The following is a 16,833-nucleotide window of genomic DNA, read 5'->3' on the forward strand; positions in this document are numbered from 1 at the left end:
GAAGAAAACTTTTCACTTACAATGTCAATGACCATCTTTCGCAGTGATTGTCTTTGTTTTTTGGTCAAGTTTTGGAAGATGTCACAGTTCTCCTCTTGTAGAAGCTTGAAACCAACTGCTAGATGGTGGTTCTCCAACACCGACGAGTCATTGTACATCAACGCTAGCTCTGAATCTGCAAGGAAGACATAATATTAGGAAAATGTGAATTAATTTGTCCTGGTTATATTATAAGGCAATGCATCTGCAACAAGGCACACCCTGTAACATGATCTACAAATTTCATTGCTAATACACCCATCCAAATATTCTATTTCTATGTATCCCTTGCTCTGTGAGTAGCAGAAGAAAGCACCAGCATGTTTTCCACTGAGAGGTTTCCCCACTCTGGGTCATTTGAGGGTCCTCTATGTGTATTTTGATTTTCCATTAAGATGCATTAGTCCCGGCCACATTGAACAGAGCAGCAGAAGGGAGAAAGGGGATCCTGCTCTGTTGCTCTGTGGCTGACAGAAGATCATTCTGGTGGCTCCTAACTAGGATGACTCACACTGCCTTTACTGCAGGGATTCCCCATTTGGGCTTATGGGAAGCACAACACATTTTGTGTGTTAAGTGTGTGAGACTGCAGTGTTTTCTGGTCTCATAAGGTATTACTAATACTTTCATGCAACACTCACATTTGTAATGGTCTCTACAATGGGTGTTTAAAGGGATACCCAGTGGATATAAACTTTATTTGTTTGTGTTTTCCTCTAAATTATTCCAAATCAGGCAATATTTGTGGCACCTCCAGCAATGAGTGAGTCAGTTAAAGCAGAGAAATAGCAGGGGTTGAGTCTCTTGCTTGAGGACACTTCAGTTACGAACACAACACACTGAACCCACTACCCTTGGTGGTATCTTGTTATGCAGATTTTATCACACCAATAAAAAGAAACAACACATATTATCTCTTCCCAGAATTACTGCAAAATCCACAGAACTTAAATATGAAAAAAGGGACTATTTTTTATAGTCCCTATAAGAAAAACTGTCCCGGAAAGAGAGGTTGCTGTTGATTGTTAGAATTTAATATTATAAAAAGAATATAAATTTTTTAATTTTAATTAATTTATAGAATTTGATCCACCTCCATTATATTAACCCGTGGTTTTAAACATTCCAACTTAACCCACACTATCTTAATGTTTTCTGCAATGATAAGATAGGTCTGGTGCGAGCCAATTGATCAGTCAAAGCAAGACAGATGACATCAAATACCTCTCCAAAAAAATGCCAATAAGCAAGAATTACCCTGTGTTATTTATCTATTTATTCATTCATTTATTTAATATTTTTTGTAATTTGGGTGGCCCAACTACTATCCCACCTTGTTATTCAAACAACAGCATTTACCACCTAAGATTACAAACCAAGGTGCAGTGTGGCCTACTACATATATGTCTTTGGGAGGATGTGTTTTGTCTTTTTATCCCCGAGAGCACAAGAAAAGAGAGAGGGCATTATTGCAATATTGATCTTCTCTTTGAACTCTTCTGCCTTGGAAACACATGTCACAGCCATCAGACCTAACTAAAGAAACACATGCTGGTGAAGACATGCACATGTGTACGCACATAACATCTATGTATGTACATGTGTGTCCTGTTCTTTTGCCATCCATGTACAGTAAATATGCATCATATTTGTACTGCATATTTATTCATGGGATTAAGGTTAATCGTCTGCAATATGCCAGTGTGTGTATGCGCATACTAATGATGCAGAGGTGTGCATGTTCCCACTTGGGTGACTGTGAGTGTGTGTTTGTGCTTGTGAATACGCACTAATGACACTGCTGAGCCACTGACAGAGCTGCTAAGACAGTGCTGTATTTAGACTCACTGGTGCTGATGAGGAACTGGTTGGAGACTCCGGGATGGTCCACGTCGTGAATTGCACTGGCAAAGATGGCAGCTAGGATCTCAAGGTCTGTGAACACAGCCTGGAAGAAAAGCACAGAGGGGAAGAGGGAAGGGCATTGATGAGAGAATCAAATCGTTGGACAAAAATATCCTTGCAAGTAAGAGCCATTGATTGGACTTTGAGCAGGAGTTTGATTGAAGCTGATTGTGGAAGCGTGGGTGTGTGTTTGTGTGTATGTCTGTGCATCTGTGCGAGTGTGTTCATTTGCTTCATGTGTTCACACACCTCGAGGGCGGGGGTGGATAGCAGCACGTGAGTTGACTGGGTGACGTCAGCAGCATGAATGTTGTTGTGGTAGGCCACATCGCCATGATAATGGTCTTCTAAGGTCATCAGGTATGTTATAAAGGTGTCAAGTGGAATTTTAAAAGTTTTTAACAAGTCTCTCTCCTGCAAACCAGAAAACAAAAGAGTGAGTTTATGGTCACAACAATTTCAGGGTTCAACATTTATTTTGTTTTTGAAGATTAAGACAGAAAGAAGTGACGGTTGTTAACCTGGAATATCGTGTACATCATGACTGTCAGTGGCCGATTCCCAGAGAACTCTGAGATTTTAAAAACGTTAAGGCCCCATTTATTCACATGCTCCAGTTCCTGAAAAAGGAATCAAAGACACAATTAGAAACAATTCTTCTTTTTTTCTATTCCTTCATTATTACCCAAGCCCCTACTCCAAACTACATGTCAGATAGTGTGCATTGTATTTATGTGCAGTCTGTGTGTTCAACGTTTGTCAAGACACGCAAACACACCTTAGCGAGTTCGTCCTCAGTCTCAGTCTTGACGCCAAAGCGAGGGATGTTAGAGTTTGTGAGGCTGGAGGAGTGTTGCAGCTTTTTTACCCCGCTGATCTGCGACATGGGCTTGTTCTTCTTCTCCTTCTCCTTCTGCGTCTGAGGAGATGGCATCTCCACTTCATGTTGCTTGTCTGAGACGCAGTGAAACACAAGTGGAGGGTGAATATGAGGATGAAGTCTTTTGTTGCACACTTCATTTTGGGTTCATGTTATAGTGGTTCTAGTTTTCTCCCTTTAAATAGTAGCCGAATGTGATACTAAGGTGTTTATGTTTATGTGTTTATGAGATTAATAGTTCTGGAAGTTTAAACAGGATACAGATAAATGATGTATAGTGCATGTATTTGGCCATATACAAAATAGGAAAAAGAGTCTCAGGCTTGGCACCAAATATTTTTTTTTTACTTCCTCAGGCACGATGGAGATTTTCTTTTAATTTCCAAACCAGTAAGTCCATCTTACTGAGTCATCACTCACCCAGGAAGGTGCTGGAGATGAACTCAGACACCTGGTTCCCAGAGCGGCTCATCTCTGATAGGTGAGTCAGCTCCCTGTTCAACATCCTCTTGAACTGAAAGAGGGACACACACACACACACACACACACACAGACACACACACACACACAGATTAGGGGTTTCACAGTGTGTTATTCAGGGTAGGAAAATCATCATTTATTTATTTACAGCTGGTGCTCAGAGGTACCATAAACATATTTAAATAAATGCACAGAATCTGCACACATAAATCAAGAGCTGAAACTGTGCTCAATTGACTATAAACATTCTCTGAATATTATGTAGTATGAGGCGCCTCCAGTTTGAGGCCACTAATATAAAACCTTGTATAATTTAAAAATACATTTTCATTATGTCGGGGAAGAAATCCAATGATTTTATCAGTGGCCTTTTACAAACAGATTCTTGAAATTTCTAGTCACATAACAGGAGCTGTACCCAGGAATGTCCATTTATGGTGTAACACACATACACACAAACACACACAGCGGGTCAGAGTGATACTGCCAGAGATGTATGTAATCAGTAACCCATTTTCCCAGTTTCTTTTTCTCAGTTTGTCCTCTCCCCGCTCCTTGCTGCCTCTCCCTCACCCCATTTCTCTCCTCTGTCTCCAGTGCCTAATTGGAGTGGCAGACCCAAATTTAGCTCTGGCCTTTGATTTGAAGACCAAACTGATTGATGTGGAGGAGACTGCATGAAATCAGGTATTTTCCAAAGTGGTTGCGAAACAACAGAGTTACAAAACGGATTGCAAAACAAAAACCTCTAGAACAAAGCCACTGCACTGTCCAAACCTTTCTGGCTTCAGTCCAAATGCGTAATGTATGTATATTGATTAATTATATAAATCAATAATGATCACTTAAAATAGCTCATTACAACACTGCAGTGCTTACTGCGCAATTGTGTATTGACATCCTATTAAATAACACCCACGGGGATTCATTGGGTAGCGTTTTAAAATGGAGACACAAGAGGCAAAGAGCCATTTGTCATGTGCTTTTGTCAAGAGCCAGTCGAATAGAAAAGCAACAAATACATGTTCGGAAGAGCTATATTCACATGAAACAAAATTAAATCACAGTGAGAAAAATTTAAGAATTTAAAGATATTTGCTTTTTTAATTCAGGTTTGTGGATAACCTACAAAAGATCCCTTATTACATCAAAAAATATGGAGCAACCCAACTACCCTGTGGCTTGCTGACCTAAAAAGTCTTCACAGAGCTTTAGGAGTTACGGTTTTATTCCATCTAAGAAAGCCCTTGTGTCATTAAAAAACATGAACCCACTGACAAGTACTTAACAATTTACAGGTGTGATGAAAAGGTCTGTGGTTTAAAATCCAAACTCACTTAAAAAAGTAATTATGTAATGTTCTTCTATAATGTACATGTCTACACCTTTCAAAGTACAGTGTAAACACCATCAGCTCTCCACATCACAGATACATCAAAATGGAAGATGGATCCAGTAATGACACACCTATGAAGCATTGTTCCATGGACATGTTCGCGAGGAGCTACATACAGTTTACTTCATGGTCTTATAACCCTGCGTCCAAATCCATGCCAAGGATAAACCTCTAAAATAGAACTTCCACTCTCTCGACATGTATTTTAAAAAAATAGGTGTAGAAAAAAATAAAACACCAGAATAATAAATTAAAATACACTAATCCAAGACCACATCTTACCTTTATATATCCCCAGGACACAGAGAGCAGATAATTTGCTTCAGGCATTTTGACTAATCAACAAAATAGATCCAGAAATAATAAAGGTACTGGTTTATAGTCCAAGTTCAAGTCAAGTCAAGCCAACAGTTTGGTTAATAAAAGCATTAGGCAGCTAGCGAAAGAAAAATAGTCCGCAGCTCTTGCCAGGAAAATACCCCAACCTGAAGAGGTTCAATGTAAATCTGCTGCACAGAATCCTTAAACGAAGCATCGTGTTCCTGTCCTGCGAATATCCACAGAAATGAGCCCATGTTCCTGGAAGAAGAGAGAAAACCCAGATTCTGGCTCCCCAAAGATCCGATGAGAGCATACCAAGACCACACTCACTGTGATACACACTGAAAAGTGCACACACTCTCTCACACACACACACACACACACACACTTGGATACAGGGACACACTGCTGAGGTTGTAAATAATTGATGATGGTGCGGATGCTGGTAGATGCCAAACCACCAGGACAGCAAAAATGTTTCTGTCAACAGCTTCCAAACAGGGCTGGCTGCCTGACTGCCCGCCTGCTTCTGTGTGTGTATGACACAAGCTCCCATGTGAAGAATACAGGCTGCTTCTCTCGCTGTGTCACACAACAGCAGCAAATCAGGACCCAGCAATTGAAGAAGTGTGAGCTCATCATCACTTCTGATTGGCTTGGATTGGAACAGAGTTGAGGTCACCTGCTGTGTGATTGGCTGCGACTGAAGTCAGTGGAAAATCTACCTCTTCCCTTTTCCTTCCATTCCTGCATTGCAGCAGGATGTGATTTTGTGTGTGTGTAGATAAAGTACATGTTCGTTTGTGTGTACACAAGACATATTTACATAACATGCAATAGTACGTGTGTGTATGTGTTTGCGTGTTGACTGACCTAACCTTCTGTGCAGTATGATGTACAAGCACAGGTTACCTCTTCCAAAGTGATACAATACTGAAAAACTGAGGTCAGCTTTCATGCCAGTATTCATGCCAGGTGAGTCACAATAACATCACGGGTGAGATGATGTAAACACACGAAAACCAATTAATCTTACAAAAAGAATGAGCGTCACATTTATCTGAAGTGGGCTCAGTAGTACAGAAACTGAAAGACGTGTGTCCTCACAGGCTGTGGTGTGTGTCACTGAGCTCAAGAGGTTTTCACTTTATTTGGAAAACAAGGCTCAAACCCTATTGAAGGCAGAAATTTCTGTTGCCACTAATTCAATAGCACTGTATTATCAGCCCTTTTAATTGTCATTTTCATTTGATCATGTAGTCTCACGAAGACCTTTTTTAAGACACCTTGCATACAACCATGTACAAACCACAAAGATAAAAAAGATCTAGTCAGACGACCAACTATCAAGCGTAAAAAAAAATAAAAATGATTGCAAAGCTTAAAAATGTCAGAGGGGATTAAGAGTTCATTTAAAAAGGTGCAGAGCATCTAAATCCTGTCCTGCCAAGATTAGTGATATGGGATGTGTAAAGTTAAGTAAGTAAAGTAGTTTTAGGGATGGGTATTGAACTTTGATTTTTTTTTAAATACTGACTGAAATGTGTATGTTGGTGCCAAAAACTGTTGAGTACAGACAGCTGGCATAAGGCAAGGCAATTTTCTGTAGGTTCGTTATTATGGTCGACCCCTCACATTGTTTTCACATTGTTTAAAAAATATATATCACAGGCACTTTAATGATGATGACAATACACTGATCAGCCATAACCTAATTTTAAACTGCTTTTCCTTCCTTGGACCACTTTTGATAGGTACTGACCACTGCAGACCGGGAACACCCCACAAGAGCTGCAGTTTTGATGCTCTGACCCAGTCGTCTAGCCATCACAATTTGGCCCCTGTCAAAGTCGCTCAAATCCCTACACTTGCCCATTTTTCCTGCTTCTAACACATCAACTTGAGGACAAAATGTTCACTTGCTGCCTAATATATCCCACCCACCTGTCAGAGTCGATAATGTTATGGCTCATCGGTGTGTATTATACAGAAATAAAGGTGTTGTCAGTCCTTCTGGAGAAAGATAGTTGATTAATGGCAGACAGATTCTGAGAAGAGGAGGTTCTGTTCTTTCTCTTCTTGTCTTGTACCGTGTGTAAGCAGCGTGCACATTCATGTGTCGTGTCTCCGCAATGGTCCAGTGGCTACATGGATTGAAAAGGGACCAAACCTGTCTCTGCTTACTTTACACCCCACCTCTACAGCCAGCCTGGCACTGTGAGTAATTTACAGCTACGCTGGAGCAGATGAGACAACTGACTAACTGAGATCCAGCAGCTTTGATTGACTCTGAGCCAAGCAGGCCAGCACAGGCCCACCACACACACCAACACACACACACACGCTTTACTCCCTGCAGAAGCATATACACAAATATAACGCCCACAGACACCCCTCCTCCCTCTCTCCACCGGACAAATATAGTACGCACACATATTGATAGCTTAGCCAAGAGGTGTGAACACAAACTATTGGGTAAAAATTGGAAAGTGTCACACCAAGATTAGCTGTGACTTGTGTGTAATTTGTTCTTTGACGGAGTGAGCAAAAATATCCATTCCCTGCTGTATATAGCTCATGACACCTCCAGATCTCTGTTGCATTTGTTTCTTTTCTCACATTTCACATTTATTCTGGTGGAAGACGGCCCCACTCTATAAAACACAGAGAGAGCAGGAACACTCTAACTGCCGCTACTGTTTTCAATGAATGTGAAAAGTACGTCTGCTGTCCATTCATGATCTAAACAAAATGCAGGAAATCTATACAGTATGTAGGAAGGTATCATTATAAACAGCTAAATCCAAAAAAGAAAACCCATCACCAACTTGTTGAATGACTCTGCATGTGTAAAACTAACAATTTAAAGAAAGATGACCAAAGCAGTGAAGGAGATAAAATAAATAAAATTAACAGAATCACCAAAACAACCTTTGCACAAAAACACAACTATAAAGCTCCTTGATTTTTGGAGTGCTGATATTCCAATGGATTAGGAAGGCCTACTGCTAGGCATGCTACTAGTAGCATTTTATCTTGATGATATATTAACAAGTAGCAAAGATAAAGAGACTAGCAGAGATCAGGTTGCAGCTTAAAAGAATGAAATGCACCTTCCACCGGGATGAAGTGAAATATGTGGGTTATGCACTGAACGCCTTCTTAATTAAACACAATTATTCAAGCCCCTTCCCCAACAGACTAAACTCAGCAGAATGTCAGACTACTACAACAAACCCCCAGTCTATCTTGCAAACTTGTTGCCCGCCGACTGCTGCACCCACAGTGCAAAAAGGAGCGCAACTGCAGGTCCTTCATTCCAATAGCTGTCAGACTCTTTAACTCATGAACAGCATAATGTAGCACTGTTTGTCTCTGTAACATCTGTCAACACTGATCTACAGTAGCTCATCTGTTGGATCGGACCACACAGGCCAGACTTTGCTCCCAATATGCATCAATGAGACTTGGCCACCCATGACCCTGTTGCCGGTTCATTGCTTCTCCTTCCTTGGACCACTTTTGATAGGTACTGACCTCTGCAGACCGGGAACACCCCACAAGAGCTGCAGTTTTGGAGATGCTCTGACCCAGTGGTCTAGCCATCACAATTTGGCCTGTGTCAAAGTCGCTCAAATCCTCACGCTGCCCATTTTTCTTGTTTCTAACACTTCAAATTTGAGGACAAAATGTTCACTTGCTGCCTAATATATCCTACCCACTGACAGGTGCAATGATAATGAGATGGCTGATTGGTGTGTATCTCTCTCTCTCTCTCTTTATATATATATATATATATATATATATATATATATATATATATATATATATATATATTATATGTATATATGTACACACAATAATAATATTGATATTTGAGCTATACTGTATTTTTTACTGTTTACTGTATTTTGTATTTTCTTATCTTTTGTGCTGTATCTGGAGCTGCTGTAGTAAGTGAATTTCCCGAGTGTGGGATCAATAAAGTTTATCTTATCTTTTCACCTCCTGCTTAAAAAGCTTTAAAAAGTTTGATTGGTGTGTTTGGAATTAAGAAACTCCACAAGTATTTGTATGGATATGCATCCATTATCTATAATGATCATAAGCTGGTTGCAAGTGAGTATAACACTGTACTAGGAAAACAACTTGCAAAGGCAGATGTATTGAACAGGCTTGTGTACCTGAAAAAGTCAAAGAAAAGGAAATGAACAAGTATTGATGATGGATGTCCTCGGTGACTCACCAGTGGATTCAACACACATCAGACACTAGACTGCTATATATATGGTGTCCTTCAGTGCATGAGTATGTCCTCAAGGGTTGGCCAAATTAAACAGAATCCAAGCTCAATCTCTATCATCAGTGAAAGTTGGAAATTGTTGATGATTGAAAGATGCCTCTGTGCTGTGGGTACTCACAAAATATTTAAAATGTTGCATCGGACACACTGAGGCATCCTCAGCGTTAAGGTTTTAGCCAGGTTCTACAGTATGTCTGGTTACCAGAGGATTCCCAGGCATGTGTTGAATGTAGAAAATGCTGCAAGTACCCACCTAAATACTACCCTCAACACTGGATGCTGCTATTATGTATCAAAACTTCAAAGTGTCAAGTTTGCAAACTTGACCGACACACACGTATCCTGAGGCAGAGCCAGAGAGAGACCAACTGCAGATTCCAGAAACACATACACCCACAAAAAGGGTTGAAATGTAACCACAGGAGCATCCTAAACTAGAACCACCAGATAAACCACCAGTGCAATGAAGTGGTCATATTAAAGATTATGCTAGATAATTAGTTTTACTAGTTTTGGATCACTATTACACTTCACACACACAGTGTATTACATAGAAATATAGTATAATGAATTGAAAATAAGCATTGCTTGTAGAGTATGTATTTCAGCTGGCATGAGATCCTTTAGGGCAAACAGGTATGTCACCTTGTTTGACCTACTGTTATAACAGCCCCTGGGCTTAACGGAGTAAAAATGAGAATGTTTGGGGTCATTACTGAGGGATGTTAGAAGCATAAAAGAACTGCACTGCTTCCACAAAGCAAACGCACAACAATAGAACCTTTACAATGTGACTGCTAAAGGACACAACTAAAGCACAAGTATGAGGTGGTTTTCATAGGAATGTCCCCAGACATCACTTTCAGAGGACATGAGGTGCAGATTGTTACAGTAATTTAATTCAATTTAAAAGTCAAGGGAGCGATTTTAGTATGTCTTTTTAATCTCAGACTTTTCCTTCCATGATGAATTAAGGCTTATGCTGAGTGCTGATAAATGAAAGTCTGCAGGATATATACAAAGTAATGGCTATGTGTGGGAGATGTAGTGACTGTATTACCTATGATGTGTGCGTGCCGCTGGAGTGAGGCTGGCTGGGTCTGTGGCTGTTGCCATGACAACCAGAAATAGCTGTGCTGGTGAGCAATGGTGAGGCACAATTTAAAAAAAAATAATCGTTTCACTTTTAAATGAGGTAGATGTCCCGGTCATGCATGTGATTGTGTTAATGTCAGCGGTGGGCGCGTGCGTTTGTGTAATTCCTTTGTCTGTCCGTCCTCCCTGCCTCTCCTCTTGCACCGCCCCCACCTCTCTACCCTCATGTGACATCACAGTGTGTGACATCACCAGAGCCCAGAGCTGATCAGCATTCAGAGCGGCAAAGCAGCCGCCCTCCACACACACATACTCACACAAATATACACAAACTGGAGGCGACTGAGCATGCTCACAGCACAACTCCCTGTCTGCATGACGATGCTATCACTAACACGCAAAGACAATACAACACAAACAGTCTAACATACACTTTGACCGCTGAGTGCTGAAAAAGACACCAAAGCATATAAAATGTACAGCTCATGTGCCAACCTAATAATGACTGTAGGAGCAGTGAGCTCCACAGGTCCAAAAGTGATTACTACGGGTTGATAAACACAACAGGGAAAGAGGCCTGATGGCAAAGGGGCAGGTCACACAGATTAGATAATGTTTAATTAATATTATACTATATTCAGTATTATACTCCTATGTATAGTATCTATCTGCCCTCTATCTGGTATATTTTTATAAAATTGTGCTGCATATCAGCTTGGCCTGTCACCGAGCAATAAACATAATTTCACTGCCGCTGAATGACCATATCGAGAGAATTTACCCTCACCCAAAAGACTTATTTGCAATTTTATATCTTTCCTTCATGCATAGAAATGCAGCTGGACAGTACGTGTAGATTGACCTCTATCAATGCACTACACTAGTGTATATACTATATATGTCACACTCGTACTGAAATTTAAAAGCACATCTTGTTCACGTCAGCCACAAAAAACAAGTCACAGTAAATCCTGGGTAGCAGCTTCTGAACATGTTCAAATAAAGCATTCTTAAAATTAGGCATTTGAAGATGAAATCTATATTAAAACTTCCAACAGATGCTGCAGATGTTGGCATACAGAATTAAGCTACAGTTAGATGAAGTTTACAAGTTGGTGTGAACTTTTTTGTTATTGCTTACCTTGTTAGAGGCCATCTCGCTGACTGAGTGTCTTGTCTGCAGCGTCTCGAGCTGGTCCAGACACCAGTCCAGCTCCTCCAGGGTCTCAGTGGCCAGTTTCTGGTAGGCCTCCTCTGCAGGGGCAAGACAGGAGGGCAAGGGGTCAGTAAGGGCCCGCTTCAGAGGGCTAGTGGACGGTCCAGGCCCGGGGTCTCCCACCCCACATACAGCTAAGCTGGGATACCCCGAGTAGACACATGGGTGACTCTTCATACTGGACAGGTGAGCCAGCTGTGCGGGTCTGGGAGTAGGGCCTTGTTGTCCTGTATCCTAACCCACGGATGAGCAGTCACAGGTCAGTTGTAGCAAAGCTCACTGATTCTCTCCGAGAAAAGAAACCTCCAGTGGAAATCAGTGCACTACAGTTCAAATCCTGGATTCTTCCTTTTTAAGAGTAAGACAGATACATTCCCAGGCAGTACAGCTGCAGGACCCAGTTCTGGGTGTCCAAATGAATGTTAATAGTAAGAAAATAACAGCAGAGAATACAGAGGGAACCCAAGGAGCCACAGCAAATAACTGAAGTCTCACACAGACAGACTCACTCACTATCTCCCATACACAGCACACATATCACAGTCAGCGATCTAGGTGTATTAGGTTTACACTGTCATTCATGAGAGAAATGTAATTCCAGTCATGTAGCAAGATGAATAATAGTCTGCTTAGCAGGCCCATGTCTGCCATAGGAGGGATGGAGGGAAGACAGGGACGGTGGAAAAGAGGACTCAGCGAGACACTCAGAACCAGTCAAGATCCATGTCAATACTGTCCAGCATGGAACAAACATGAGATTGTTCACAGCATCCTGATAGGGTTAACAGATACAAAGACATCTCACACACACACACACTGACGCAAACAGACACACACATGCATACACACACGCTCACACCAGACGAAATGCTAACCATAACACATCATGATTTTGTCTCCTTAGCCTCTCTGCCAATAAAAACATCCATGGTATCCGGGAAGCAAAGGGTATAATCCGGTGCTGTGTGTGTGTGCTGGATAGTGTTTCCTATAGACGCTGTGTGTATAGGGGGTGGGCTGCTGTTGCTTCGGCGTCCCTGGTAGCCAAACGTGCTGCTCTCCCCAAGCTGTACCTAAAGCCTGAGAGGACTGCACTGTGGATAGGGAAGGGAGAGTGACAAAATATGGACTGGATTGATAGAGGAGTGGAGCCAGAGCTGGGAGCTCCCTATATTGTGTGCAGGCATGCTAATATGTGTTCAGCATACAAATACACCAAAACAGAGAGATTAACAGATAGATGGTTGATGATGTGATAAAGATGGTGGAGCGTTAGCGTCACAAGCCCTACATCAAAGTATCCTTTAGTGTCTTTTAATTTGAAATTGAAGACATGCCCCTCTCAAAGTCAGCCTATGTTAACAGAAAATGTCACCTTGTCAGAAGCCAATTAATATTGATGCCTTGACTAATTTGGGAAAGCACAGGCTTTTAATGTTATGTGATCTGTGATCGGGGGGGGGAGAAAACAGTGGCAGATTAAAATACACGAGGGCCAAATTTAATCACATGATGCCATATAAGCTTAACATTTCAGTTAGCATTTAGACTGTATTAAAGCCTTTGGAAAAAATACTGTGCTGTCTTTATCGAGGCTTAATGATAGAAAATGCTGCTTTTTCACTCATCTTTCATTCTGGGACAATTTATCTGAAAAGTAAATGATGCAAAGTTCTCACTTCTCTGGGTTTCATATGTATTTTCATGTGAATATTTTAAAGGGCTATCACAATTTGGAGGGAAATATAATATTATGTTGTATAATATGTTTAGAAATATGCACAACATTTTTGTTTCCATGCATCCCTCTTTTTGCCAACTCCTATTTTCAACAATATCCCCCCTCTCCTGCTTAATTGTCTTTGACAAATCTCTCCCTTCCTCCTTCCAGTAGTCCCCTTCCTCTCCCACACTCTTCGTTTCCTCCACTGATCTCTGAACATCCTTCCTCCTCTCTCTTTTGTCTCCTTTCTGTCTCTCTCCTCTTTCTTTCTCTCAGTCTCCCTTTCTCTCTCTCTGTCTCTCTCCCTGGTGTGGTGTCAGTGGCTGGGGTGCTACTCTTTCTGACAGCAACTGCACTGACGTCAATGACATTCTTCTCATGCTTAGTGCGACATCAGACACCGGCGCTCGGAGAGGCCACTCTGCTGCACAGACGAAGGGCTGCAGCCAAACTATGTACCGGAACTGCTCGACAGTGAAGTCGGACTGTGAGAGGGAGAAGATGAGAGAAGAGGATGAGGATGAGGAAGGGGAAGAAGGAGGGAAAAAATGCAAGGAAAGAGTAGTGGCTGAACTACATTGATTTAATAGTTTTTAGGAGGCCTGGAACATTTAAATAAAGTACCCTATTTATTTAGGACCTGATTTTATCCGTAAATGCCTCAAGCCCTATTGTTTCCACATAAAGTACAACATGCAATACCAAGGAGAGAGAGAAAGGTAGAGTAAGTTAGAGTGGTAACGTTATATCCAAAATACAGACCAGGTCTGAAAAAGTTATATTGGACTGAATAAATGGGATGTTAAAGGTATAATATGTAACATGTTCACATTATAATGTCTAAAAATAACTAGACCTATATTATATATTTTGTTGAGTTGTGCACTTAAACTATCCCATGTTTCCAATAATGTTAAAACCCAGAGAAATGCGTAATTTTATTCAAGGTATAGGCTTCCTTCTTGCCTCTAGTTGCTACATCTTCTGGGGAAACGTCAGCGATCGTAACGTGAATAAAACTTTAATACATTACCTTGTCTGTAAACATGATTTCTGCCTGAGTCATGTCAGGTAGATTTTCATCGGCAATGGTGGTTGTTTAACAAGGAAGACAACAACTTCCATGATCCCACGCTACTTCACGATGTCATCAAACTACGTCTTTTGTTTTTGTTTTGATGTGAGAGACGCCTAGCAGAAGGAATTACATACTGTGTGTTTAAATGTTAAAAGAATATTGTCCGCATACAGTAACTAAAAGACTGGAGCATGATACCCTGTTTGCTCTACCAGTCTCATGCTGAATGTTTATGAATCAAGGTCTGTCTCTTTAGCCTTAACCAGCACGTATTCCCATCAACAATAGGTAAAAGGTCACAGAACTACAGGTTTTTAAATCTTACATGATTTGAAAATAATTTAATAAGTTAATGACAAATGACAGAAAAATGCATTGAGAAGCAGGAGAAGAAGACAGTGAGTGACGATAGACAGAAAATGGAATCCTTAGTTAATTCACTGGTATCCTATCGCTGATTTACTGATTTACTATTAATCATATTTCCTTTAATTATTCTTTATCTGCAATCTGACTTAGTTGCCGCCTCAGCAAGCCTTTGCATTACAAGAAGTCAATATTCTCAAACAATCATGCTCATGACTCACAGTTGTCACCAGTTTATGGCAGGGCCCATAATGGCTGTGCACCAGTATGATTGTGTTCTAAATATAGCACAATGTCAGCAGTTCCTCACATGTAAGCAGGTTATGTATCAGGAATGGGATTCTTGGGAGGAATGTCTAGACAGATCTCCCTCAAACGTGGAAGAAAAAAAAAGTATTTGGATTTTTTTGCACTTGCAATAAACATAATAAAACTGTTTTTGCAATATCCATTAATGTGTGTGTGTTTATGTAATTCTAAGGGTGTCTGCTTACACGCCTTAGGGATAATTTTACTAAACAAAACAAATTGAAATTATTAATTAATGGTGGAGGTTATATGGTCTCTCCTGCAAACACCAGTTAGGTTACAGCCATTGATACAGCAGAAAAGCAAAGTGACTGTCAAGGACAAGTCTATTCTAGCCATCTAAGGCTGTCTGTGTCATGTCCTCCTCACAACAAAAACTCCCAAAGTAGGCCAGAGAGGGTGTGCAGTAGACACTGTCAGGTATGACTATATACAGGGCCTGACAATCCATTATTGAAGTATTGATAAGTCCATGTTTATGGAGGAAAACCTGCATTGTATAAACCAAAACAAAACACACACACAGCGGTAATATAGACACTGGTTTACCTTTAAACCAATAATTTATAGGACGAAAACTGGAGTTCAAGAAAAAGATTGCCAAACAAAGTTGATTTAGAACATGAGGACGTGGAGGGTCACCAATCTACTACAAATGTGGAATACATAGGCAGGGCTCACAAACTGTCTGTAATGGTCCATATACACAGATGGACATATCAGCTTACAGCTTAAGTTCCAAATAAAAGCAGACACTGACCATTTGTTCATAAGTGAACTATCTGTGGTGCCAACCTGTAACTGGTTTTCAGAGATTAAAGATTTGACAGCATCTAAAAAAGGCTCTAAAAACATATCTACAAACTGCCACACCAATCCAAACTAAAAATGACAACAGCCACTCACTCAAATATATGGTCTTGATTTACCTGTTATACAGTCTTTTTCTCTTGTCCATCCTTTTGCTCCACTGAACCAATAATCTGTCAACCATATTTGTATTCTAACCGTGTTGGATATTATGTTCATGTTCTTTGGCTCCCTGCACAGCATATCTGTGCCAACCCCTCATCACTACCATACAAACTTAGAATACAGTACAACTTACAATTAGGTAAAAACATCACTATAACAACACCAGTCAGCGTCAATCTATTTAGCCTCCAGTTTTAGGGGTAAGAGTGCATACTACTACTACTACTACTACGACCAATACTTCCAATGTGGTAACACTTTACTTTAAGTCCCCCTATTTAGCATTTACAAGCAGTATACAAATATTTGATAACTGGCTTATAACACACTGTTAGGTGTTATAGTATAGTAGTTGCATGAAGATATGGAAAAATCTATTCCTGATTTCAACACATCTACTAACACACACACACACACACACACGCACACACGCGCACACACACACACACGCACACACACACTTCAAGCACACAAGCCATCATGCTGCTCTTGCTGTTTGCATACCTGTAAAGGTGGTCTTGGTGATAGGTGGTGGGTTACACATGGGTGATCTCCTGTCATGGGGGAAACAAACAGACACTGAGAAACAAAATATATCATTTAACATGACTCTTTACAATTCCCTTTACTCATTTCTACATATGTAGGGAGCACTGTAGCAGAGGGTACCTTTACTAAGTATTGCTACTGTTGTTGTATTACTCAATAAGAACAGCAGAGGGCAAGCAAAGCCAGAAAGTGAGCGAG

The 16,833-nt window shown here is 40.7% G+C and overlaps 1 protein-coding gene across 7 annotated transcripts in view; it reads right to left on the minus strand.

The window, feature by feature from the left end:
* Positions 1 to 16,833, minus strand: part of pde4d (phosphodiesterase 4D, cAMP-specific) — a 172,349-nt gene that overhangs the window by 5,295 nt on the left and 150,221 nt on the right. For 6 of the 7 annotated variants that reach the window (XM_051421457.1, XM_051421458.1, XM_051421456.1 and 3 more), the window contains 8 exons: positions 16,591 to 16,640; positions 11,561 to 11,673; positions 3,245 to 3,338; positions 2,723 to 2,898; positions 2,466 to 2,564; positions 2,194 to 2,358; positions 1,888 to 1,987; positions 21 to 175 (listed from right to left, as the gene is read on the minus strand). In XM_051421457.1, the coding sequence (XP_051277417.1) occupies positions 21 to 175; positions 1,888 to 1,987; positions 2,194 to 2,358; positions 2,466 to 2,564; positions 2,723 to 2,898; positions 3,245 to 3,338; positions 11,561 to 11,673; positions 16,591 to 16,640 (952 nt within the window). Of the gene's footprint in view, positions 1 to 20; positions 176 to 1,887; positions 1,988 to 2,193; positions 2,359 to 2,465; positions 2,565 to 2,722; positions 2,899 to 3,244; positions 3,339 to 4,982; positions 8,591 to 11,560; positions 11,674 to 16,590; positions 16,641 to 16,833 lie in introns of those variants that run through there. The other variant, XM_051421462.1, reaches the window with a different exon arrangement.

Source organism: Dicentrarchus labrax, unplaced genomic scaffold (assembly GCF_905237075.1).
Source record: "Dicentrarchus labrax unplaced genomic scaffold, dlabrax2021, whole genome shotgun sequence".
In the NCBI taxonomy this organism is placed as follows: domain Eukaryota; kingdom Metazoa; phylum Chordata; class Actinopteri; family Moronidae; genus Dicentrarchus; species Dicentrarchus labrax.